This window comes from Epinephelus fuscoguttatus, linkage group LG4, assembly GCF_011397635.1.
Source record: "Epinephelus fuscoguttatus linkage group LG4, E.fuscoguttatus.final_Chr_v1".
In the NCBI taxonomy this organism is placed as follows: domain Eukaryota; kingdom Metazoa; phylum Chordata; class Actinopteri; order Perciformes; family Serranidae; genus Epinephelus; species Epinephelus fuscoguttatus.
In genome coordinates this window covers 8059921-8086975 of record NC_064755.1, presented here as the reverse complement: position 1 = coordinate 8086975, position 27055 = coordinate 8059921, and the positions used below count along the sequence as shown (strand labels likewise).

General features: G+C 40.5%; 1 protein-coding gene across 1 annotated transcript in view; it reads left to right on the top strand.

Moving 5' to 3' along the window:
• Positions 1–6847: 6847 nt before the first annotated feature.
• cbln1 (cerebellin 1 precursor) overlaps positions 6848–27055 on the top strand; it is a 31203-nt gene continuing 10995 nt past the window's right edge. Inside the window, exons 1-2 of the mRNA XM_049575196.1 lie at positions 6848–7635; positions 9164–9283. Of these exons, the coding sequence (XP_049431153.1) occupies positions 7378–7635; positions 9164–9283 (378 nt within the window). The 5' untranslated portion in view covers positions 6848–7377. The remainder of the gene's footprint in view (positions 7636–9163; positions 9284–27055) is intronic.

Sequence of the window (27055 nt, the reverse complement as noted above, 5' to 3'; positions counted from 1 at the left end):
GATGTATGACATGTACAAGCAAGCGGAAAGCAGCGATCAGGCTCCCCGATGAATAAAAGAGAGGGCAGACAGAAAGCAGAGGGCATTAGCCTTTTTTTCCTCCTGTTTCTGTCGCTTTGAGATAGTGGGGAAAAACGTACTGTACCTTAGGCAATGGTATGACTCAATGATAATGCATGCTCACATGAACCCACCTACACACACACACAAACACACACACACACACACACACACACACACACTGAGACCCTCACATCCAAAAGGGTCTCAGGGGGAAGTGAACGTTCACCAGACAGCACATCCCACTGATGCCTGGTTAACCCCGATCCCTCTGCGCTTACCTGGCTTGCTGTGTGTGCACATGCGTGTGTGTGTGTGTGTGTGTGTGTGTGTGTGTGTGTGTGTGTGCACGTTTTGTTCTGGAAGACTGCCTCTGTCTCTGTGCGAGCTTAGTGTGTGTGTGGGTGTGTTGTTTCGCTGAAAACTATGGGACCTGAGATTTCTCCTCTGAGATGTTCTTTTTAGCTAATGAAAAATCACAGTGTGTGTGTGTCTTTGTACACGAGTGCAAGTGTTTAAGTATGTGTATGCATGTTCTGCGTGCATGTGTGTTGCATAAAGCTCTATTCACACATTCTTTCCACACCTTGTTTATAATTCACTTAAATCTTTAAGTGGCAAATTTCAGTCCATTTCCAATGTTAACACGGTGATTATTTTTGGTTGAGATTTTTACACTCTGGAAAAACATGTAGCACTCCTCAAATTATGGTTGAAGAGACAACATTTTCATGGACTTCTAATATGCTGTATACATATACTGTTCAAGGTGCTATTTTTTTTTACTGTAAATTATAGCCTAAAAATATTTTTAATGCTTCTTTTTGTTTGGTAACCACTCTGTTTCTGTAGTCTTCTGTATATGCGCCCTTTTGACACTGGTAAAAAAACTGTTAAAGTAACTTCATGCAGAGACTTTATGTAGATGGGTCCAACAAACACTCACTTAAGTCAGGCTATGGTTATAGCTCAACTAGGCCATTTAATTGGACTACTGTTCTTGTCCCAGGATACAAGCATGGGAGGGCAATCGATTTCTTGACTAATGTATGTCCGACACTGCTTGCAATAGGTGGCGATATGCCCCCTTTTAGCTTGTTAGTATTGGACCTTTTTCAGGTTGACCTATTACATCACAGACCAAACAATCAACAAACAAGTTAGCTCCGGTCAGCTGGCAGCAAACTGATACCATGGTGGACAACTTTACAGCTCTGTACATTTAGTCCCTTCAAAAATGCACAGCACTGGATGTAGATTTGGCCATGTTGTTAGTGGCATCTTCTTCTGTTACACATGTAATGCTTTCAACCTAAAGATCAAAGCCTGTGGTGGACATTGTGGAGCATGCGCCGAGCACCTTGGCCAGTTTGGGTCCAATTGACTGTATACATGCAGGAGCGATTCGTCTCCAAATCACTGTGTCTTGGTGTGTTAGTCCGACTTTGAGAATCTCAGTTTAGTACGATGTCAGTCAGACTAACATGTTCACATGTATTTTTGGGCATTTTCAAGCCTTTAATTGATCGGACAGACAAGTGTGAAAGGGGGAGAGAGAGAGGGAGTGACATGCAGCAAAGGGCCACAGGCTGGATTCGAACCCGGGCTGCTGTGGCAACAACCTTGTACATGGGGCACCTGCTCTACCACCAAGCCACCGACGCCCCATGTTCACATGTATTTTAAGTGTCCAATTCTAGTCAGACTAACACAATAAACTGATGTGAATTGAAACGATTTTCTTTTCACTGTCATGTAAACACACTGACTGACTTTCACCCAGGGACTATGATGTTTTTTTCCTAAACCTAACCACGTGCTTTTGTTGCACAATGAAATAAAGGTAAATATATGGTGTTTTACCAATGCTGTTAAGTTAATTTTGAAAATGACTACATGCATTTAACAAGCAGAAACTGTACAAATACATCCAGCAAAGCTATTTATAAGGTAAGTGTGCATGAGTTTTTGTATTCATTAAGTGTATAAACAGATCATTTATAAATAACATTAATTGATAATGGGAGAGTATTATTGATTTATTAAAGGAGGGGTTGTCCCCACAGAGAAACAAACAAACAAACAAACAAACAAACAAACAAACAAAAAAATTATAGCCATCAAGTAGGGAGGCAGAAGCCAGTTCCAGGCTGTCCAAAAACAAACAAAAAACAAAAATACCAACTATGTCGTGATCACTGGTTTGGTGGCTCACAGCAGCCTGTATTTAACAGAGAGTGTTCATCTCATCGTATAGGGTACAGAAGGCTCAACTTGCTCAGCTCTTGTAGGTGAGTAGGTGGGGACGATGTGACTACTGTAGCGAGACATTGGAAAACTCAGTGGGTGGTGTGATATAATTGTATCTGCTTGTATGATAACAAACTGTATATTTAATTTTTTTGTTCAAATTTGTTTCTAAATTTTCAGCCTGAGTTAAGGGTAACAAAAATGTTTTTTATGAAGCTTTGTGAACAGATTTTGACAGACTTCCAGCTTTGGTGTCGAGTCTGTGTTGAGTCCCTTTAGCTGTCTCCAACAGCAGAGGTTAATCTCTGGTCTTCCCACAGGCTCTGCCTCTTTTCTTCAGGCTGCCTCCGTCTCTGTCAAATTCTTGTTTTACTGAAGAGAGCACAGCTGTTGGGAAATATGTTTCCTTAACACTTCCACATCTGCAAGTTTGAGAAGCTTCACATTTTAAAGTGTGGCAGCCCTCTCTGTGACTTAGTTAAGGGACCTCCTTGATGCTTTAAGTCAGCGTCTGCACCGCTAATGGGAAATGACACCCAGGGACAATAATAAATACTGAATACTCAATGCAACACATAGAATTAGCCAATTTTCTTGCCGATAGGCTTAGACGTTGTGCTCAAAAGTAATTTGACAATTACATTGAGGAAATGATTCTACAGTGCATGGACCGTAATCTATTTTACTTTTCTATAGAAATAATAGCCTCAAACAACACAGTCTATTTAAGACTATAATGCAATATCATGTATCCCTATCCCTTTCATGTACACTAAGTATTAAGTCTAAAAAAGGCCTGCAAATAGAAAAAGTGATACTTGTTCCTTTCAGCATTCACACCTAATTAGCTTCCAAACAGCACATTTTAGAGCAGTGACGACAATAGGACTCTTTCCAGACAATATGCCAACTAACTAAAGCCATATTTTTCTTCACATTACACTGGCTGTTTGGTTATTCCGCAATCCCTAATGCTGTCTCCATAATTATGATTTGAGGAATGTGTCTTTTCCTCACATTAGCTTTGATTTGATTAATTTCTTTCTGTCCTTCTTTACTCCCCCCCCCAAAAGATGAACTTTGGTGATCTCACTTCCTAAATGTCACGGCAGCACTGCGCAGCCTCAGAGTCTGAGGCTAGAGAGCATCATCGGCCAGCAGGCAGAAAGGCAGACAGACGGACAGACAGACAGATGAGCGTGAGAGACAGACAGGTAATTAGGCTGGCAGGTGGACAGACAGGCAGTTGGGAAAGAAGACAGGCCTCATGGTCCACAGGCGATGAATATGATATCCATGATCGTTCTTTAATCTCTGCTGAGAACAAACCAACACATGCACAGAGACACACGTACACTGATGGACACACACACACACACACACACACACACACACACACAAACATGGACAAAGTAGGCGTGTAGTGGCAGCTTGCTCCTGTCTGTCAGTCCAGTTAAACTGCAGTCAGGCTCGTGTCACCCTGAGAAACAATGAGCAGTGTTCCCCCTGTGTGCCCGTGACAACCTCAGACAGCTAACACACACACACACACACACACACACACACACACACACACACACACAAATTGTAGTAGGCAAAAGAGCATTGTGGTTGTGAGAAGGAGAGAGGAAATGCAGATTTGAATGTGTGACAACATCTATATTTGAGTATATGACAAAGAGAGAGAGCATAGATGTGGCTCGTCCCCTGCATCCTGCATCTGAGAGAAGTCCTTTTGGCCTGTCATTCACCGTCAGCTTGTATTAAAGGCTGAAGGAAACCCCTGGGAGAGAGAAACAGCAACGGAGATGCAGGGAGGAAAACTGCAGGAACGGCAGAGGGGAGGGAGGATGACAAAGACGGAGAGAGAAGAGACAGGAGAAGGTAGGAAGGAGAAAGAAACCATGAGAGAAAGATCCGGTAAAGAGAGAGGGAGGCAGGAATGAGTGAAAGGGAGAGAGAAAGGGAGAAAAAACAATAGAACGAAGAAATTAAGGCACAATCATTCAGAGCAAAGAAAAAGAAGACAAACCAAAAAAAAGCCAAAAAAAGCACTGACAGAAAAATCAGAAAAGAAGTAAAAAGCTATACAAATTAAAGAAGTCAAGATGAGAGAAAAGAAAAAAGAGGAGGCATTAGAGGAAGATAAGGAGAGGCACATGTTGAAGAGAAATGTGACAATCAAGTCAAAACAAAAGGTTTTAAAAAGTGTTGTCAAAGTTGGTGTGTGGTTTGGTGTTTTGTACAGTATGCATTCAGTCTCTTATTTTCTGTTTATCCGTTGACTCTTATGACATGTTTTTATTAGCCTACTTCTGTTAGTTCAATGAAACAATTGGAAGCTATTTTTCGATGCTCTTCAGTGTCACTAAACTCTTAACCATCGAAACTGTGGATCTAACTGAGGCTGGAATGGACCTACCAGGCACAGGCCCAGGGGCCCAAAGTGGTCAAAGAAAGACCAAAAAGAGATATCAGGACTACAAAGAAATGTGAAAAAGCTGCAAGAAGACACATAGAAACTCACAACAACTATGAAAAGGGACAAAATAATAACAAAGTGACACAAAATGACTAGAAAGAGACACACAAATGGACCTCAAAGAGACACAGATAAAACGCAGAGTGACTACAGGGGGGAAACAGCCACAAGGAGACACAAAATGACTACAAAAAGACACTTAACAACAACAAAGAGATGCAGAACAATCCCAAACACACAAAATAATGACAAAGAGAACTGAAATGACTACAAAGAAATGCAAAATGACTACAAACGCACACAAAATAACCACAAAAAGACACAAAATGACCACAATGAGACACAAAAAGACTACAAAAAGACACAAAATGACTACAAAGATGCACAAAGTGACCACAAAGAGACACAGAGCAACTACAAAGAGACACAAAACCCCCCACAAAGAGACACAAAATGACGAGACACTTAACAACTTCAAAGGGATGCAAAACAACTACCAAAAGGAGTGAAACAACCACAGACTCAAAATGACTAAAAAGACACAAATGGACCACAAAGAGACACTTTACAACTTCAAAGGGATCCAAAACAACTACAAAAAGGGGCAAAACAGCAACAGACTCACACCCACCCAATCCAACAGTGTACAAAGCCATACAATGGCTGATAGATTTGTTGAATAAAACACTTTTTGACCGATCTATTTAAAAAGAAAAAAGTGATCACTCTTGACTCACGTGAAGCTATCTGTGGTTTGCAACGCTGCTGACTTAACATGTCAAACTCAGTTTACTATAAATGGAGAGTACTCCAGAGCCTGTGAAAACAGTTGCATAATATTCATTGTGGCTCTGCGGGGAGCTTTCTGAAGTCTGAGGAAACAACTCAGCTTCCATCACTTGAATAAACTGTGTTCAGGCTTTGATACTACAAATAGTCAAGCCTGTTAAATAATATTGAAAAACACGTGAGTTAAAGCTATCCACAATGCTGCTGTGATGCATTATGGGAAGTGTAGGGTACAACAATTGTGGAGCTTGACCCAAGAGACTAAAAGTCAGTCTCTTCCTCTGCCGCTAATTTGACCATTCATTTAGTGTAATACTTATTCACTGGAATAGTCCTTTAAAACTACCTGTCATGTTTGTGTGTCCCTGTTGGATTGGTTCCCAGCGGTGCTCATTTGGCACACTTTCTGCATTGCTGCATCTCCCCACGGTGTCTTTTACGGCTGCCATGATACCAAAGATGCCTAATGCTTCCTGATATTTGGGTATTTTTAAAATCATTATGCCTAAACCGTGTCTGTCTGCGCTCGTTTGCAGCTTTAATTAAATCCCTCTGCAAACTTTTAGATTTTACATAGCTTCAGGAGGTATTTACACACCCTGGAGAGGTTTCGTCTCCTCTTGCTGGTTTGTAGAACAGTTTAACAACTCCGTTTTCAGGCAGTCTTCTGCTTCAGTGATGACGATAATGATGATAATGGTGCTGCTGCTGCTGATGATGATGAGTAGCAGAACGTATCATGAGTGTGGACTGTGCTTATGTGTGCTCATCTTACATGGCTCCTCCTCTGTAAGGACCGCTGCTGCTTTCTGTGGCTCACCTGTAAGATGCTGATGAGACTCTGTGTGTGTGTGTGTGTGTGTGTGTGTGTGTGTGTGTGTGTGTGTGTTTGGGTTGGTGGATAAAAGAGGGAAGGAGAGACAGATGAAAAGAAAGAGAGCAAAACGAACACGTGTAAGATGAAGGGAGATTGATTTTTAGGAGAAAGAATACAGCATGTGTGTGTGAGGGAGGTAGATAGATAGATAGATAGATATGTGTAAGAAAGACAAGGGGAGGGGGAAGCAGGGAAGGAGAGAGGGAGAGAGAGAGAGATGCTAGATAAAGTGGTGGGGCGGGGAGGGGGCGGTCGGCACGCAGTGATTGGAAAATATCGAAGACGCGCACGCGCTAATCCGATGATGGGTCTCAGTTACCGGGGGGAGGGAGGGGTCTGTTTAAAAAAAAAAAAGAAAAAAAAGAGAGAAAAAAAAAGGAGTAGGACCAGGGCGGGAGCATCTTGCGCTCGCGCGCCGCGTCCCTTCCTCCCGAGCCTTTTGTGTTTGAAACTCTCATATCTCAACATATCAATAATTCAAGCGCGCGCGAGAGAGAGCAGACGGAGCTCCCCCCCGCGCGCTATGAGTTCTGCTGCCTCGTCACTCGTCCAGGGCCCCTCCGCACCGCGCGCGACTCCCGCTTATTGTGTTTCCAAGTGACAGAAAAGCTGCTGAGAAGTGAGAAAAGAGGAAAAGAACAGGTGAAAACTGGCGACTCGACCGGAGATACGGGGGCAATAAACTGGTTTTCAAGAAAAAAAGGAGAGAAGCCTAAAAATAAACCGTCTGGTTCCCCTTCCGCGAAGGAGAAACTGTTCGCAGTAGGCTAATTAAATCCAAGAAAAACGGAGTGGCAGAGTTGTAAAACAGGTTCATCTGGGGCACGACGGGAAACTCTTCCGACCTTACTTTTCTGGGGAATAGACCCGCGGGTTAAGGTGTGAAGACGACCGAAGAAGTTCATCGTTCTGGTCCGGTATGTTGGCGTTTTGCCTGCTGAGTGCCGTGTGGCTCGCGGCGAGCCCGGCCCGCGCTCAGAACGAGACGGAACCAATCGTCCTGGAGGGGAAGTGCCTCGTGGTGTGCGACTCCAACCCGACCGCGGACCCCACAGGCACGGCGCTCGGGATCTCGGTGCGCTCGGGCAGCGCCAAGGTGGCGTTCTCCGCAGTCCGGAACACCAACCATGAACCCTCCGAGATGAGCAACCGGACCATGGTCATCTACTTCGACCGGGTAGGAGAAATACATTTCTCTTCTCTTCTATTCTATTCTATTCTATTCTAAAATGACAATTGTATCATAAAAATCAAATAAGCAAAGTAAGTTTATAAATGTTTCAGTCAGTCTTGTCACTTTTGTGTCTGCTTTCATTATAAATGAATTCTACCTGATGAAGGCATGATGTCGATCAGCGCACATAGCCTACTAAGTTTCAGATTGTGTGTGTGGGCGTGTGTTTCATGTGTAGCGTGCTTATTGCCTGGTGTGGCCAGTTGTCAAATAGCCCATGGAGGAAAGACAAATTGATCTATCAGTGAATGGAAGATAAAAGATAAAATGTCACCTATCTTACAGAAAAACCAGAATCAAAAAGTAGGCCGTTCTTATTTCTGCGCCACTGACCAGTAAATGACCTCCCGATGACTGTTTCATGTGGTCTTTTTATGCAAATCAAAAAAAGAAAAAAAAAAGATAGGCTATGTGCAATAGAGGCTGATCGTAGTCTCGGAGCGTGTAAAAATAATAAAAAGTTCATAATCCAGGAACCCAGGTGAAAGTCAATGGCTATAGGTAACAGTGGCTGGATATACGCGCAGCTGCATCGCGTGCACCTCTGATAGCTAGTGGTCTCGTGGACAGCAGCGGGCAGCTCCATTCGAGAAAAGTGCAGCGGAAATGAATCCGTCTCGGTAACGACTATTTTTTTTTTATAGGTAATACATTTCCAAAGTGGCTGGGAAAGTATAGCCTGGTAGGCAAGCCTTTTGAATATTTCAACTTTTCTGAGCTGACAATACGGGATATGGGAACTGACATCTCGCCAAATAATTTAGTAACGGCAGGTCGCGAGGGCGAGGTCCTACCCGCCTGCCGTTAAAGGTTAATTCTCTCTCAAACTGCCGTTCAATTACACGCCATAGTTCGCCTCCATCCATAAAACCAGACATTTGGCTGCAGAAATGCATAATTGAAAATTCTATTTGAATGATTGATTAAGTTCCCTTTCATTTCCCATAAAGTTTGGAAGTTCTGACAGGAGGGGGGAGCCGAGATAAAAGCTGAGAGTTATTCCACTACATGAGTGAATCTGAATGTGTGGTCCGGGGCCAGAGGGGCCCTTTAAAGTCCTTTATTTAAAAACACATGAGATATCAATTTCAATAGGCTATAATGGACATCATTCCCAAAATAGAATATATAATTTAATGACATGTGGGTTTAATACAAACTAAGTTAATACAAAATAAACAAATCTTGAAAATTTTGTCAGAAAGCGTCCGCAGCTTAATGTGCGTCTAATTTTTGTTTGTAATGTGGAAACATTTGGGATTATCTGCTTTTTAAGATGCGGGCTATGCTTTTGGTTATTAATGTTCGTTTGGCATCTTTGTAATAAATTCTTAATGCATCCATGTGATCCCGCAGTGACTTAGAAGTGCAAATACTGTGAAAGACATAAGCCGGATAAAGCAATTTTATCAATGAGATTTTCTTTCTTTCTTTCTTTCTTTCTTTCTTTCTTTCTTTCTTTCTTTTTCAGGTTCTAGTAAACGTTGGGAGGAATTTTGACGAGGAAAGAAGTAATTTCATCGCGCCGCGCAAAGGGATTTACAGTTTTAACTTCCACGTAGTGAAAGTCTACAACCGCCAAACTATACAGGTAGCGCCTTTTGGTGTGTTTGTCTTTTATGTGGATGTGTGTGCTTGTGTGTCTGTGCGCGTGGCCCACACCAGGCGCCCCCCCCTCATAAAAGTTCAGCCGCACTGCAAGTCATTTTGTAAGATGTTTGAGATGTCTTTCCCGGGAGACAACAACGGAGGCGGGCGTTAACAGATGAAAGCCAGTCGCCCGCCACCCGCCGGCCCAATCATAATTAATCAATACATGCAGAGAGGACAGAGCCAAACGAAGCGCGTGCAGCCGGCAGGAGGACGGGGTGCTGTGGTGAGCACGAGGAGGGGCGCGAGGCTCCAGCAGCTTTACTTTCAGCACCGTGGACAGCGACGTCTCCTCCTCTCTCTGCCTCTCCTCTTGAAGAAGCAGCAGCAGCAGGCTGACTAAGATTTTTGATTATTTAAGAGATTAAAACATAAAGTACATTTTGAACAGAGCAAACAGAGACAGGCATTTTAATTTTCCTGCTCGCACGCACAACAACACTCACATGGGTTTTATGCAGAAATAATAATGTTTTCCACTTATTTGTTTCTCGCACACACCGCCTGCAGTATGCCCCATCACAGCTCTCCCTTTCATCCTACTAACAACTCGTTTTCACTCTGCCTTAGATGCAGTCTCCATATTCTTTTGATGTGTCAAGTGATGAAGCACTTGAGCAGTCTTAAGCCCATTCCCAGCATTTAACATGCGCGTGATGACGCTTTACAAGGCACACAGCGTTAATTACAATGTATCTCTTGCAAATTAAACTGTTGTGTAATTATGCCGTTGGCTCCCCGGGGCTTTGGCATTATGTTTTGCTACTTATACTTTATTATTGGAGTCTTGAATTAATTAGCATGGCAGCAACAATAACAACAACAAGGAAGGCGGGCGATATGTGAGGAGGGGGGGTGTAAGCTATGTCAAGCTTGGCGAGTACTCCCAGTCATCTTTGTGTGACTGAACTCAAATAGACCGTGCATGGCTACTCTTGACTCATGGCACTGAGGTAATTAAGTCTGTCATAACATGCAGAACACAATGGTGATAATGTCTGTCACATTACCATTAGTGCTGTTATTTGTGTTAATGTGCTGTGTTCTCAATATGAAACTGCGGTGTAGCCGTGACATAATGGGCACAGTCAAACACCCAAACAGTGACTTTTACAACCAGAATCTTAAGGCTAGAGTGCACCACTTCAGTTTAAGTCCTCTAAAGCCCCAAACATTTTTAAATAATAACATTTCAAAACTGATTTATAAACTTTAACTTTAAATGCAAGTCGGAAAAGCTGTTTTCCATCACGTTCCTGACATGAAACAGGTGTAGGTTGTCCTCTCTCCTCCGAGCATCCAGCCTGTGTGCTGCTCACCCTCAACCTCTTCCACTCATCCTCCCATCCATCCAGCGCATCTGCTGTGTTGAAAACTCCCACTGTTTGATTGCCTTAGAGGCAGCTACTGTGGTGAATGCGAGAGATGAGAGACAGCAGGGAAAGGAGAGCGGTAGGGATTGAAGGGGATGGAATGGAGAGGAAAGGATGAGAGTAAATGTAAAATAGTGACAGGGGAGAAGAAAAGGTGGACTGAGGGACAGGGGAGGAAAGAAGTGAGGTGGAGGAAAAAAGAATGTGAATAGAAATCAGGGAGTGGAAGAAATGGAAGGCAAATGGGGAGCCGAGAAGGTGGGAGGATTGAGGGGAGGGGCAGAAAAAAAGGGTAGAAAAGAGGGGCACATCAGAAAAGAACAAAGGATGGGTGAGGAGAAAAGAAAAAGAGAAGGGTTAGGCAGGGCAAAGAGAGAGAGATAGTAAGAAAGCCAACCATCATGAGTAACTATTGATCAGTGGCTGCTGGGTAGATGTACAAAGGGAAGGAGAAACAGTTGGCTCCATCTCTCATCAGTCCTTTCCTGTGTCTGTCTATCTGTGAGGGGTGAGAGAAGTAATGTGGGTGTCAAAAAGCATCTAAAAAGCTATCTCTCTTTGCTTTTTGCCTGGCAATTAAATACAAATATTGCAAATTAAATGCAGTTTATTCTCTGATCTAAAGTGAGCTCCTTCACACTCCCCATAATGCCACCCATCAGCGATGCCTACACTTCCACTAATGGACTTACATTGTTTTTGAAAATCACTTACAATATACATACCAAACACTTCTCTTTGTTACTGGGTATCATCTCAGGTGCAGCTATTTGCATTTCCTCCATGTGCCACTGCTCTCTATTTGAAATTAAATTGAAACAAATGAATTCTATATCCCTTAGTGAACATCTTGTACCTGCAGCTTGGAACAGAGAGCTAGCAGATCAGAAAGACAAACAGATGAGGCACTGGTAGGATATCAATACTCAACAATGTGACGTGCTCTCCGGATAGAAGGGTGGGCTTTTAAATCTATTTCAAGTTTCTTTTTCAGTGTTTTCTAAAGACCATAATACTGTGTGTTGGAAATAAATTGAGGTATTCGACAGGGGTTAATGTTCCTTTTGTTAAAACAATGTGTGGCAACTTACGCAGAATTTAAACATAAGCAAGCAGTCGTATTGTTACTTATCAGACAGTCACTTGTATTGTTATTAAATACGGCCTTCCACAGAGCACTGGGTGTAAATTTCAAAACAGATCATGGAAAGAAAAAAATCTTATTTGGCCAGGAGATATAAAGCATGAAATAGAATATTATTGAAAATAAATTTTATTGCTGTTTATTATGGTTTTGCAGAGTGAGTAATGGTATTTTACAACATTATTTTGAGCACCTAGCAATCAGAAAATGGCATTCATGAAGGCTCGGGGGTCACAGCAGCTCGGTAAGGGTGAAAGCTACACAAGGAGCACAACTAAAATGCCTCATGCTGTACGCGTATTAAGCCTTTCTGTCACTATAATTTTCCTATTGAGAGGAGAAACCCTGGAGGCACCGCTTCAAGCTGCTGATAGCACGCTGCTCTGATAATAGGAAATTTTACCTTTTACGTACTGCTCTTTGGGTTATGAGAACTTATTTTACATTTTGACCTGGGGCAGCTGCATCTGTCTGTAACAAAGCAGAATCCTTTCAATATTTGCAGTACCAGCCCAGGTTTGTGCCTCGGTTTCCAATACGCACATTTTTATTCTCTAACTTGGGTCACCGGGGTCGACCCATGTTGTAATGAGATATTTCACTCCTGAGAGGTAGCAAACATGCTCCGTTTTTAAATGCAGAGCAGTTCTTTTAGAAGAGCAAATGCTTCCCCTGTTAATTGTAATTCATTAGGCAAGAAGATTCTTAATACCAAAATGGTGTAATATAATTTCAATTCATTACAATTGTGCCAAGCTGAAATCCGAATGTATGTTTTGCATTAGTGTTTAACCTTTTCATTACTTGCTGATTTAACTCATTATCATGCAGTTACTTCATACGGTACTAGTGTTTTAAAATAAATGATCATAGTATTTTAACAAACAAATGAAGTAAACAGTGCTGAACAGTGCTGGATGTAGCACATTTGGTGCCCTAGGTAAGCTTTCCCTGCAGACGACCCCCAAAGAAAGTATTTAGTACAAACAAGAAAAAAAGGTAATTAATCAGCAATAATGAAAATGAACAAGGTAGATACTTAACAATAATAGTACATACAAACAATAAAAGAAGAACACCTACAATTTGCACATTACGTCTTCTTCTTTTTTTTTGTAATTTAGTATTTTTTGTACTGCACCCAGTGGCTTTTTCCTTTCTCTCTTTTCTCTAACTCTAATGCTGTCCACCATACCCATCAGTGTTTTAGCATGTTGTGTGATAATCTCTTACTGATGAACACATCACATGAACTGCACTGTCAGGACTAGAGGTGGCGCTCCTGTCACAGGCCAACTGTTAGCATTCATTTTTCACTTATGCTCAATTTCTTGTGAATTAAAAAATAATAATTTGCAGCCCCCCCATCCCACTCTGAGTGGCATCCTAGGTGGCCCGCTATGTTGTCTATAGAAAGATCTGCCACTGGAAGTAACAAAAACATCAGCATGTGGGTGGTAGGATATATTGAACAGAAAAAGCAAGAGACTATAGTTATTAGTTTCATTAATATCTACTGTTATCTTTCATAAGCAGCAAGTGATTTTTGCTGATCAAAGTTTTGCTTGTCAACAGCAATCACTTTGAGGGCAGAACTATATGTGCTAAACAGAGCTCAGATAAGTGTACCTGTTAGATATATTTTTCACAGCATACAAACAACACAAATACCAAGAAATGAATGTCAGTGTCTAGCTATGTAATTTTATATTTTGAATAATCTATAATGAATGTTGCGTGACTGCATTATATCAGGCTGCTCTGATTAAAATGGTTACAGTGTTGTTGCAAATTGCTTACGCCGTATAAGCACCGCTTCATTAAAGTGTTGGCGGATTCTGTTTAGAAAACACACACTTTTTAAAGATTGATACGTGTGTATAACCACTGAGACAAAACTTAGCAAAAGCCACATCCCTTCTAGACATTCTTAAATATCATCAAAGGGTTTATTTAATATAGTCTGATTCCCTGTGCAGCTTTCCACTACAGCCAACAGACTGTTAAACACTGGCTAAACACACAAATGGCCAGCCTTGATGTATAGAAATGCAGGAAACACATATATTAAAGTTGATAATGCTGTTGAATTTATACACTTTATGTTGCTCTTGAAGACAGATTGTATCAATGAGATTTGTTAATAACTGTTAAAAGTAACTTATAATGTGTCACATGGACCAAACACATCAAACCACATGCCCCTTTGCCCTGTAGGACAAGGCCATCAAGTGATGTGATTTTCTGTACTTACCAGACTGTTCTAGCTGCTTTATTTTTTGCCTTTACCCAATTAATCACTGTATCCACATGACTGATTATAGAACAATAATCTCATTGTGTAAATATTTTGCGAAAACCCCTGTAGTCAACCCTACAAAATTGTCGCCATATTGATACAGAGGTATTTAGTCAAAAAACATTGTGATAGTTAATTTATTTCATTTTGCCCAGTCCCAGCATAGACCAGGGACAGTTAATTGATGAAGTGTAATAAAGTGACTGTAAACAGTCTTTGACTAATTATAAAAAGTGGGTTTAAACTGAAAACACACGGCTGCCATAGTGCAGCATCATATGAGACACATCAAGTGTTGCCCGTAGCACCAATAGGACGCACTGCACTGCACATCAGCAGAAGACCACACACAGTTATTACTACTTCTACTAAAAAATCTGCACCTCTCCCACCCTCTCCCATTAGCTTAAAGACATATGTGGAAACACAGCAATAAAACTTGATTCCTCACCTGAAGAGCCAGTCCTCATAGCTATGGCTCGCCAGACAGTAACTTTTTGCCATTATCTTTATCATGACATGATTATGGGTTGTAAAGTTTAGGATATTTTTTACACTAACAGCTAGTCTCACCTCAACCATTCTTTGACACATATGAGAGACAGTGACAGCAAGACGTACAGGCCGGGATGTACAAGCACAGAGCAATAGGGAAAAAATGTGTTTTTTCATGGGGCGGCGAGGTTGTAAATAAGTCAGTAGTGCAAAGTGAGGCATGAGGGCAAAGTGTCGTGACTTGGCTGGGCATAGTACAATAATAATAGGTTTGTTTGGTGTGTTTTGATGCACAGTGTTGGGCAGCAGTGTGTTTTGGCATTTAGAGTTAAAGTACTCTGTACTCTGCTGTACGGGAAATCAGAAAATCTATGTGCTCTGTAGATTATCTACATATCTATCTTATTATCTCTCTCTTCTATTCAGCTCCACAGTAGTGACAAAAACACAAGATCCCTATCAGGCCATATGGGGGGTGTCTTTTGGTCTTTAAGCTTTATCTGTGACCGCCTCAACAATAGTCACATGGTGTTTAAGACCAGCAGCACTTTGAAATAGAACAAAGTGAGAATGTTAGAGATACTAGGATGTGTCACTACACTCCCATCTTACTACAGCTGTGGGGAAGTGTGTGGCCAGCAGTGTGTTGATGTGTTGCACATGAGGACATGGGAACAGAATGAGGGAGCAGCATGATTTGTGCTATGACAAAGAAAAAAAATAGTAATACACTGGTCCTCTGTTACTGGCTCAGACAGCATTCATCTTATACACTAGAGATGCTGGAGAATGAGATGGAAGTCAAAGCAACATAAATAACCGCCTTATCTGTTCCTATGTTCTCTTGCCTTTGAAATGGTGAAAGGAGAAAGCAGGTGGGAGAGACGGGGTAATGGAGTTGGTTTGCCTGCAACTGGCCAGAGAGACAGTATATTCTGGGAGCTGGCAGGCCTCACTAACAGACTCTGCGTTTTAGCTGCTTGTTTGTGAGCTTCTTTCAAGGGTGGGCGTAGACAATTCTGCAGTAGTGAGGTAAAGTCATTTTTAGCGGTGTTGTGGCAACATGGCTCTAGGGATGGAACTGTCGGCCGCTCAGCCGGTCCACCACTGAAATGTCTCAACAGCTACAGGGTGGCTTCAATTTTGTACAGACATTCATGGTCCCCAGAGGATGAAGCCTGCTGTCTCTGATATCACCTGGCTTTTCCTCTGGTGCCACCAGTAGGTCAAAGTTTTCACTTATTTGGCTGGAGGCCTGTGTTGCATGTCGCATCCCTATCCCTCTCCTACTTTCCTCTCTGCTTCTTCACCACCAGCAACCTAATAAGAGGTGAAATGCACAAACAATCAGCTTAGAAATGTATAATTCTGAGATCCAGATAAACACTGTGTCGTCTGTTTGGGACTTGTTAGCAAAGGATGATTGAGTTGTTGGTCAGTAGAGTGCATGTGAGAAGTTACTTTAGGCATAAACACCCATGTCCTCATTGAAACCTAGTCATAAAAATACTTAAAAGCAGCTCAAGATCAGTGTGACATTATATGTTATAATCACCAATTCAACCCAAGGAGAGTACTTTATGTTAATCATAGATGTAAAGTACTTATCTCAATTAAGTGATATGGTCATCCAACATATTAAGAATCCAGGAATGAAAAGTAAGCCCTTTGTTTACTTTAAAAGAATGTATATTCCAAACGGTCAAATATAAAAAGTCACATTTCAGCTCAAATTATTCTAGGGCTGGCAAAATCTAAATCATGATTATTTTGGCCACAATTATTTAAGATGATTACATAACACAAAATATTAAATATAAATTGAACTTAAATTCAACTGAAAAAAAGAGATAACTAACTAAATAAATAAATAAACAAAAATATAAATGCGAGAGGAGAAGGACAATAAAGCAGCATACATGGAAATGAATTACAATATAACATAACTGAATACATTTCTCTCTTTTTCGCTGATGGGCTGAATAAGTTGCATACATTATCGCTAGTCACTTTTTAGAAATAAAGTCATCAAGATGGTCTGAAAAGTCAACAAAACTAGCAAAAAATCACAGTCGGCAACACTCAGTGCACCACTGTAAAGGAAAGTCTGGATTTGTAACAAAAGACAAAACGAGAGCATCATTGCAAAACATCCTACGGTACAATAATCATTTTATCTCGATTTTCACAGTTACAGTCTTTTGAAGACAAAATCATAATAGAAAATAAAATTTGATTAATTGCCTATCCCTGTATTACCCCACTGGTTCTCTTGTCTAATATGAAACTGGATTTATCTGGGGGTTGATGCTGTGGTGACCATAGTGGAGACTTGTTCATTTAAATCATCCACTGTCAGAAGTTGAGGGATCTGATTAGAAAAATGTTTGTTTTTCATAAGTGAAGAATATTAAGTCAGGGTGTTGAGCAGAAATGGATGCAAATCAAAGAAATACACTGAATATATTTGTGAAAACATGTTTTTCCCAATGGTGTTGGTTTGTGGAGGTAATTTATAGATACACTAATGTGAAAATTATCTAGTGGAGAAACATTTCTGTGTGTTTGTACATTGCTTTTGTTTTAAGTGGTTCACTTCTTACAAAGAGGAAACCTCTCATCTTCTGTTTTTACAATTTATGTCACTGTCTTTTTTGTACAGACACATGTGCACAGTAACACACAGTATCCGCAAGCCAGATGCTTGGTTTCATTTTTATCCAACCAACCTGTGTTCGGTCTCCTTCAGTTTGGCAGAACATTATAGAAAGCTGCGCTGGTTTGTGCTCATGTGTGAAAGAGGAGGTGTGAGAAAAAGTATTCTTTGAATATTCATTGTCTTTTAATTGAACAAGATTATTACAAAGACCGAACAAAAGTGAGTCATTAGGACTCTAGATTTAGTCCAAAAAAGTACATTTACAGTTCTTGCCAACTGCTCTTTTGGCCTAAAGCAATGTTTAACTTAATCACTCACAGTTTTTTCCACCTTCTTAGATCAATGATTACAAAAGTCCTAGACAGTCCTAGACACTTCTTGAAGACAATGCAGTAAGTCTCTCGGAAGTCTCTAGGGTGAAAATTTTATTGCTTGTAAAAGTTTGAGGAAATCTCATTTGAGTCGTCTTTTGTAATGAAGGTAAAAACATGGTGCTGACATCAGGCTTTCAGGAAGCCTAACAATGTATTACAAGGCATGTGCCCTAAAGGATGTATATTGTCTGAAGCATTGAGAAGTGTTGAATCATCCCTGTCCATATCTGTGTATAGCTAAAAGCTTCACAGACTGTATGAGCAGCACTTTCAGTCTGTAGCTGTTTGTGAGGCAGCGCTGGACTGAACATCTGCAGTTTTGCTGGAGAGATCTTGTCAACAAGTAATATCCGGAAGAAACAATTTTTTAAATATCCCATGTTTCAGTAGTCTTTCATCAGATTGTCTCCTCAGCTCTTATTTGCCTTCATCTATCAAGCAATTGTAAGTCCAATTCCAATCTTGATCTAGTTGTAAGCTGTGACAAGTCAGTGTTTATCAGTTCAGTTGATGGGGTACCTAAACCTCTTGCTTGGACAACAGTTATGTTCAGCTCAGAAAACTACATGTTCTGTTGTGTTGCCTTAATGTGGTATTTGGGTAAGCAATGGTGCCAGATTTTGGGTACATATCATATCAAAGGAGCAACTGAGATTTTCCATGACTGCAAAGTTGGCAAAGTTGATAAAAACTCGTGAAAAGCTGATGGTAAAAGTATTTATATTTTAACCAGTAGAGTTGGACAGAGTATTAGGTTTGCTACATTCTGTCTGGTCATAGTGTGCCCTAGAAAAAAAAATGTGTGGATTAGCAAACATGGACCTTAGTTGTTCAGCCTGCTCAAGAAAATAAATGTCAGACTACTGGCTATTTCAACAGTGGCAGATGCTTGTAAGGACAGTTTGACCTCAAGCAGATTGCCCAGAATTGCCAAACCGATGCATGCATGTATGCACACACTGTTCATTGTTTATCATTAATTAAAATTGGGTTTGGGTCGGGTTTGGGCCAGGCAAGGTTTCCACTCTTGGACTTCGGTTGGGTTTGGACAGAAATATGTTTCCCAAGCAGCACTTTAGTCTACGATATGAAACTTGAATGGCAGGCTGTGTCAGTGTTGCAGAGGACAAAAAGCACTTTGTGATTTCCAGTTGCAGCTTAGCCAGACGTCAACATGAAGGATTTACAGAGTTATGTCAGAACATTATGGCATGATTTCACCCTTGGTCTGAGGTGCCTGTTTTTAAGTTGTAAAGCGGTGATAAAACAAAGCCAATATTATGCACATCATTATATTACAAATTGATTTCATGATTTGATTCATTTTATTCCCAGCTGACAAAGAGTAATATGAAGTACTGTCTTTTTTTATTTGTTGATGTGCTGTGTAAACCTAATGATAAGAGGTCAGGGCTTGCTTTCAGCATCAAATAATGAATTCCTCTAGGTTTTTGGTGCGTTCGATGTAAATACTGTTAAGGGCCATCTGCTCTTGTTGAAGTTCTCAACTGGCTTATCTTAATTAATTTTCCTCCTTTGGTGTGTTTTGACATTTGGCAGCTGATTCGGAGCTGCATGATTTGCTTTTTACTAAAGGAGAAATATGATGGGTGAAGGCTTTGCCCAGTGGCTTCCTAAGATTAATGATGTTTTTCCCTTAGGCAGTATTGATGAAGACTGCTGAAGATCTGTTGACATTTGTAGGATCTGTGTTTTTGCCCTGGTCTTAAATGTAAATAGTTCAGAAAAACTTCTGACCTTTTGCTGTGGTTGCCTCCATCCCTTGGCATTATTTCTTCTTGTTTTTCACTCACAGATCTCTTCCCTTGAAACTATCCAAAATGATTTCAGTCTATAACCACACATCTACTGCACAGTAACATCCAATGCTGTATTTACACAGGAGCAAAGCAAATGTTCTTTCCAACTTTGTGCTACAGATGCACTCTTTTTATAGCTATTTAAACAGGAACAATTCAATTGGATAAAATGTAGTTTCTTATTGAAGAAGCACTGAGTAAACTTCAGAGTGTATGAGCAGTCTTGACTTGGTTCTCAACATAGAGGTGGCCGAGCTGGGGGCTAGCAGCTAACGATGCTAAGACCATAAACAGCGGAAAACCATAGCAATAGAGCTGACAGAGCTAAGTGTTAATCAGGGAGAAAACGGAGGGTGGGCATGTCGTCCCAATGGACCTTTTTCACGGCAGACATTTTGACACGTCAGAGTAGGAGCAACACAGGTGTGTTCAATGACACTAATGACAGCTGCGTTCCACTTAGGGGAGACCCTGGTATTGTCCATGTTGGCTAAATGTTACTAGCTTACTGGGACACTGAATGGAACTCAGCCATCCTTAATGTTATCAGTTTCACCTGTGCTTTTTCTACTGACACAAGTCAAAATGTCTGCTGTGAAAAAGGTCCATATCAGCTGTAACCACTGTATGATGGCAGTGCGAAGCGGTGGCAATGAGCAAGCCAGTGGAATACACACATGCACTAAAGCCCTGTTTCTACCAAAGAGTCGTTTCAGTTTGGTATGCATTTTTTCTGTTTCCACTGTGAAAAGTTGTGGATGGTACCAAAAAACCATTCCTAACTGTCCCCATTTTTGGTACCTAACACACAGATCTGGTACTAAAAGGTGCAGCTAGAAACACTGCAGTCCGTTGATTGGTCAATAGCGGACATACTCTTGCTCAGGGCTGAGTTGTGGCTGGTTTTGAAGCTTATGTAACCACTGGTCATACTGTAGAGAGATTTACATATATTAGTAAAGTGTAACTATAAAATGAAAGAATGTTCTGCTGCCTCTCGCAGCATGTGGGTCCTAGATTAAAACAACTTAATTTACTGAGCCGACTGCCGGCAACTTCTTAGGTGGAGTTTTTACTTGTAATGTTACTCAATGCATGAGTTGATGGCGTGAATCTATCAGCACATCTTAAATTTCAATATGACAACTTTGACCATTCCATTAGCTTTTACTGTCTCTCTTGGATGATACAGACTTTTAGTAATGAGTGGATCTTCAAGTGTTGTTCCTGTGGACTATAGCAAGGCTAAATCCCTGTGCTCTCCTGAGAGAGACTAAATGCACAAATCCACTATTTTTACATACCCGAATGAGAGAGACTCTGACTCTTACCTGTTTTATTGTGTTCTGAAAATGTTGGCGTGTGTCACTGGTGATGAGGAAATACAGTGAGTGCTGGATGGAACAACCCCAGACAACAACACTGAAAAGTACTGTTTGCAGTGGAAATGCTAAATGGACTTAGGGTCTGGGTACCATGTCTGAAGGGTTACTTTTACTTTCAAAGGTACTAAACCAAAAGAGTTTGGTGGAAACGGGCTGAATTGAGACTTCATTCTCTGTTCAGGTCACCATTACTACACTACGGCTTGCCATATTAGCGATCAGAAAATTGCCCACAAAACCTTTATATTAGATTTATAAAACTCCATCCAAATCCTGACATATGGGCCGAACATTGTTGGAGGAGCATGTGTTACCATTTACATCAACAATAGCTTTGTTCCATTCAAGTGTCCCAGTAAGCCATAAATGTGTGACAGTGAGCCAGCAACATATTTTATTGTTTACACCTGCGCTTTTCCTTCTGTGACATGTCAAATTTCCTTCTTTAGTAGGCCTATGCGCCCACCAATTTATACCTTGAAACATCTGACTATATATGGTACGTAATAGAAAGCATCCCTCCTTAATTGGGTATACTTTAACAATTACACTGTTTGTATTGAGGTAAAAATAATTATCAACGCCTGTCACACTGTGCTGGCAGAGGTAAAGAGGCTGCAGCGATCACTGCGGCACTGATGAAGGATGAGGATACTTTAAGACTGAAGAAACACTGACTGTCTTTTGTTTGCAGTAGCATTCTCTACAGTGGGACTGTAAGATTCAGTGCTTGCAAGGAATCTGTTGTAATGCCAGTGCCATATACAACACTTATCTGGAATGATGTTGGCTTGGGGAGCAATGACTTTCACTGTTTAAAACACAGATAAATAGTGGATCCAGAGTAATTCAGCAATAATTTATCATCACTTGCTGTATGCACTGACTAATGCTGTTATGTAATAGTTATACTAGGTGTGAAAGCCCCCCTAGACTGCACAGAAACATTCTTATAATATATTCAGGATATTCAGGCATTGTAACATGTTAACTCTTCTATTTATGCACCAATTCAATCCCAAACAGAAAAACTGCTTATTAGAAATGGTTACAAAACACAGCAATGCCCCACTGAGAGTTGCAGGGTGGTAATTACATTTTTTGGATTGCATTTCGAAAAAGCACCTACTGCGGGTTTCCACAAAATCTGCACCTCATAAGGTGCAACAACAAAGAATGGAAATCAAAAAAATCAAAAAGCTTGTAAAAACCACTGAATAGACACTCAGAGTTGACCTAAATAATCTCCTGGCCAGCTCAGATGTTCCAGATTCTAAATATGAGCACGCTTGTGCAGCAGGAAAAGCTTTTTTTTTTTCCAAAATGCAAAGCATTTGCTAGAAATGGTTTCCACATTTAAACTGTTGGCAGCAGGCAATTAGCTGTGGGTAATACTGTATGATTTTAGCCAGCATCACCAGATTTCCACAACATTCATTAAAACTAGTAGCGCTACAATAGATACAGTCAGTTTCTAGTCATAGTTAGGGCACATGGTCAGCAAACCTCCTTTCCCCCAGCATGTAAATGCTGTGAAAGCGCTTATTTCAAACTCGTATAAGAAACGTCAATAAATTTACTAGATAAGAATAATTAAACTTACCATAATATCAGTACCCTACTACAGCCATTGATGCTATGATGTAATAGACTAGCATGTTTTAGTGATGTTATGTAACACTATTAGCCTGTGTTAATGACATGCTTCAGCGTTATCATGGAGGAATTCGCAACCTCAAGAACTACAGGTCCTTGAAGGCTCACAACTTTTTTTTACCAGTGGCTAAACAATCTTACATTGTTTGGACAATGCATGAGATCCTTTTCGTTTAACCAGAAACAGCCTCATAATTGCCATCACCAAATCCACCAGACTTTATTTAGATAAACTGTCATTTTAGCCTGTACGGAGCCCACATATTTTTACACTTAAGTGATTAAAATTAAGGGTTTATTTTATTCAAACTAGAGCTGGTGATTGTTAAAACAGTGGAGAGATGAAGATTGTCTCTGTGAGTTTTATTTTATCAACTTTGAATGCAGAGCGTTTTACGATGATAAAATTACTGTTTACTATTTAAATAGAGTCTGGTGGGTTTTATGATAGCAATTTGGGGACTGTTTCTGGTTAAACAAAAACGATCTTATTTAACAAAAAGGTCTAACTCTATAGGGGTCCTTTTAATAATCTTATCAGACACTTGAATACAAATCTGAGCCTGTCAGTGGCAAAAACCAGCACTTTAAGTGGAAGTAAATCAACAGTGCAAACATGCCCTGATTGTTTACATTAAAGGCTGGCTGCAGACGAATTTCAAAAAATGTTCCCATCAGTCACTTAGACACAAAAACATTGGAAAATACATTCCAGGTTGAAAAGTGCCCTTAAGTCTGGATTTTTAGGTTTATTTGACAAATAGAAAACCACACAGCAGCTCTTTAGCATAGTAGTTAATGCTTTGTTTTGTGGAGGTTCCCATAAATACCGACTGCATCTATCCCATATGCATAATCGTGCTTCATTGATCACTATTTTCCAGCAGTCCTGTCACTCAAACAGCAGGGAGCCTTTAGTTTTTGCTCTGCTAATTTGCTGCAGTAAGATACTGCTGATGAGTAAAGATCTTGTTAGCCCAAACACTGCGTGCTTCCATAATAAATAAATGTTTTAACACTGAGGGAGCAGCAAGCCTTTATCGTGAAACAAGAACAGAAAAGGATGACACTGCTAGTCAGGTTAGTTTTTAGAATTTTAGCATCTCTTCCAACATAGTGAGTTTGTCACTTTGACATGGGTGTCTCTGTATGGTGTAAGACAATACAGATCCTATCTACAGTACATATATTACATCCACTGATGGAAATCTTTGAACACTTTCCTGTTAGAGGCTTGCTTTTGTACTTTGTACCCATATCCTGAATGACCCTGGAGTAACTTTGCTACAAACTTTAGAAAACTTCCACTATAGGAAGCTTGGGCATTTAAAGACAGAGGGTGTCACAGGCTCCAGACAGATGCATCATTATGTATTTATCCATCACCACGTCCATCTGCATCAGTCTGTAAAGAAGGAGATGGAAAGGAGAAATGCAAAGAGTGAAGAAGAAAATGAAAGAGAGGTGAAAAGACAGACATCTTAAGGAAAAGATCTGGAGATGAAATAAAAGGGAGAGACATCAAAAAGAAAATAATATGTGGAGAAAGAGAGACAAAAAGAAATAAAAACTAGGACAAAAAAGTATCATTGTCATGTCAAGACAGTCGACTGGACAGGGATTGATGATGCAATAACAGGATGTCATCATGTCGTTGGCATTAAGTGCTGCACTGAGACGTCAGACAACTTCTATTTACATATCAAGAGCCAGATTTTCTCTCTATCTTCTCTCTCCTCCAACAGTCTCCTGCCATTTCATCCCTTTTTTCTCCCGCTGTCTTTTCCTCTTTTTATGTATCTTCTTTCTGCCAATTCTCCCTCTCTCTCACTGTTACTCCGTCTCTCTCTCTCTGTTACTCAGCCAGTTAATTGGTGCTTATGAATTAATGAATGCAGATCGATCGAGGCCGGACACGATGTGCAGCCCTATTATCATGCTTTTATATTTATGCTTGGTAATTTTAAGGGTGTAGTTGACAATGTGTGCGAGTGATTGAGGGAGAGGGTGGCAGGCAACCACACACAGGCACAACCAACACGTTCTTTATTCATACAGGTGTGTGTGTGTGTGTGTGTGTGTGTGTGTGAGAGAGAGATAGAGAGACATAGAAACAGAGAGAGAGTTTGTGTGTGTGCTGACCACAGTCTCATCCTTCCAAAGCCACTGTCACAGTTTTATTAGAGCTATACATCACTGGCACACACCACGCACTGACCCTGTGTATGTGTGTGTATTTGTGTGAGCGAGAGAGAAAGAGATGGTAAGAGAATATGGAAAGAGAGATTTGAATCCCCCTTAAACTTTCACTGTTTTCTGCAAATCTTCAGCTAATTGTGCATGTTGACAATAATGTAATTTTTGGCTTTTTTTCCCCACATCAATTCAATTCAATTCAATTCAATTCAATTCAGTTCAATTCAATTCAATTCAATTCAAATGGCTTTATTCTCAGATGTGAGTTGAAGCTGCCATATTGCCAGTAAAGGCATCTGCAGTATTATGGAATCTAATCTGGAGATGCCAAGTTTTGTTTGTTTTGATCACAGCAATAATTTCAAAGCAGCAGCTTTGACTCTAAAGAATGACTTGTGTGCTATTCTACTTTTGTTTTGTTTTTTTTTTAAAAAAGACTGGACTTTGGTGTGATACCTTATTAAGGGCCTGATCCACCTGCTCCCTGCAGAAAATATAACAGCAGGATGTTCTTTATATGATACATAAAGTCCTGACTCGCTTCTTACAGTAAAGCCAGAATTCACAAGCGCTGCTGTGGCTCTGTCTGTTAACAGTCCCACCGTGCTTTAACAGAGCCAACATGGCAAAAAGCCATTACTTAACTTATAAATGGACCAAGCAATGTAACCGATTCCAGGTCTGACTGGCGCTTATGTAAGCAAGACAACAAGGGAGTGTGTTTAAATAATTGACCAGAAGAAATAGAGATTGTTTGTGTATATGTGTGTGTTATGTGTATGGAGGGAAACAATATGAGGGTTTAGGCAAGGGGTGAAGGTTTGTAAGTGTGAGTTCCGCATGACTGACTTGGGCGAATGCTTTGGTAGGTGAGACGATGTATTTTGTCTGCACGGTTTGTGTGTGTGCTTGTGTGTGTGTATCTGAGGCTAACAGAGTGATGTAGTGATGCTGGCTTTTCTTTGTCTGCCATCTCTGTCTCTGTTTGGAAGCATTACATGCACACTGGACAGGAACCATGTCTCCCCCTCCCTCTCCCTGTCTCCCTCTTCTGTCTGCCTTTCTCTTCCTCTTGTTTAATCCCCACTCCTTTTGCTCTATCTTTTGCTTTTATCTATCTATCTATCTATCTATCTATCTATCTATCTATCTATCTATCTATCTATCTATCTTATTGATGATCAAATAAGGCAAATAAGATGACTGTCACCAGTGGCAGTGGCCGATGTTTTTGTTGTTGTGTCATATCAATTTCGCACATCATGGAATCCTGTAGACAATAGAAAACAAATTTGGGACAAAAAGGACAAAAAGGACAAAAGGACGCAGTTAACTCACTATCCACGTATCAGGGCACGCACCCTATTTTTTCCATTATAATGCTACATTGTGAACAACAAATCTATGTTGAAATCAAAGACTGTATAACAAAGATGGATGACATCACTGCTCCCCAAAAGTGAAGCCAAAACATCTCAATCTGGTGTCTGACTGCAGCCCCCCACTTCCATGTTAGCAGATGTGAAATGGGCCAAACTGAAACATCTAAAGTATATGTCAAAGATGGTTTCTGTCATTTTAGGTAGTTCTTATCACACTGATGTATGTTTAAGTTAACATCTTTACACGTGAACATCAGTTAGTTACTTCTTTATAGCATTAGTTATTCAATGTCATGACTGACTGCTGTGTTTGCCAATCTGTGTGCTCATGATCATTGGCACTGCTTGTGATTGGTCGGACAGTTGTATGGGCGGGGAACTGCTACTGCAGAGATTTTGGCTCCAAATAATGACACCAGCTCAAGATGTTGGCGGCAATATCTGGGATATATTGACTTAATTTTTGCACAGTGAGTGGAGTTAGATATGCATTGTCCATCTTGATATACAGCCATTGATTGAAAATGGAGGGTGGAAAGCTGGATAACATTAGCAGTTGCTGCTAGCAGCCAGTAACTGAAACTAACAGGTACTGGAGCTTGCATTGAGTGACATTAGGGTGAGTTAAAGCTATATCCAGTAAAAATGAGAATGGGGAAGGTAAATTACACCGTTATAGTCATGTTGAAGGGTGATCTTCTCAAATGTAGTAGTTGGTGAGAATATTGAATAAATGCAGCTGATTGAGGGAGAAATTTGTTGATGTTTTCACAACAACAACAAAAAAAGGTATTAGTGAGGAAATTACAGATATGTAGTGAAAAGACCATTGAAGCAGTGATTTAATTTTTTGATGTGAAAGAAGGTAATAGGTTGTTTCATGTTTTTGTATGATTGAATTTGTGCTTCCAAAAAGATAGTGTAATGAAG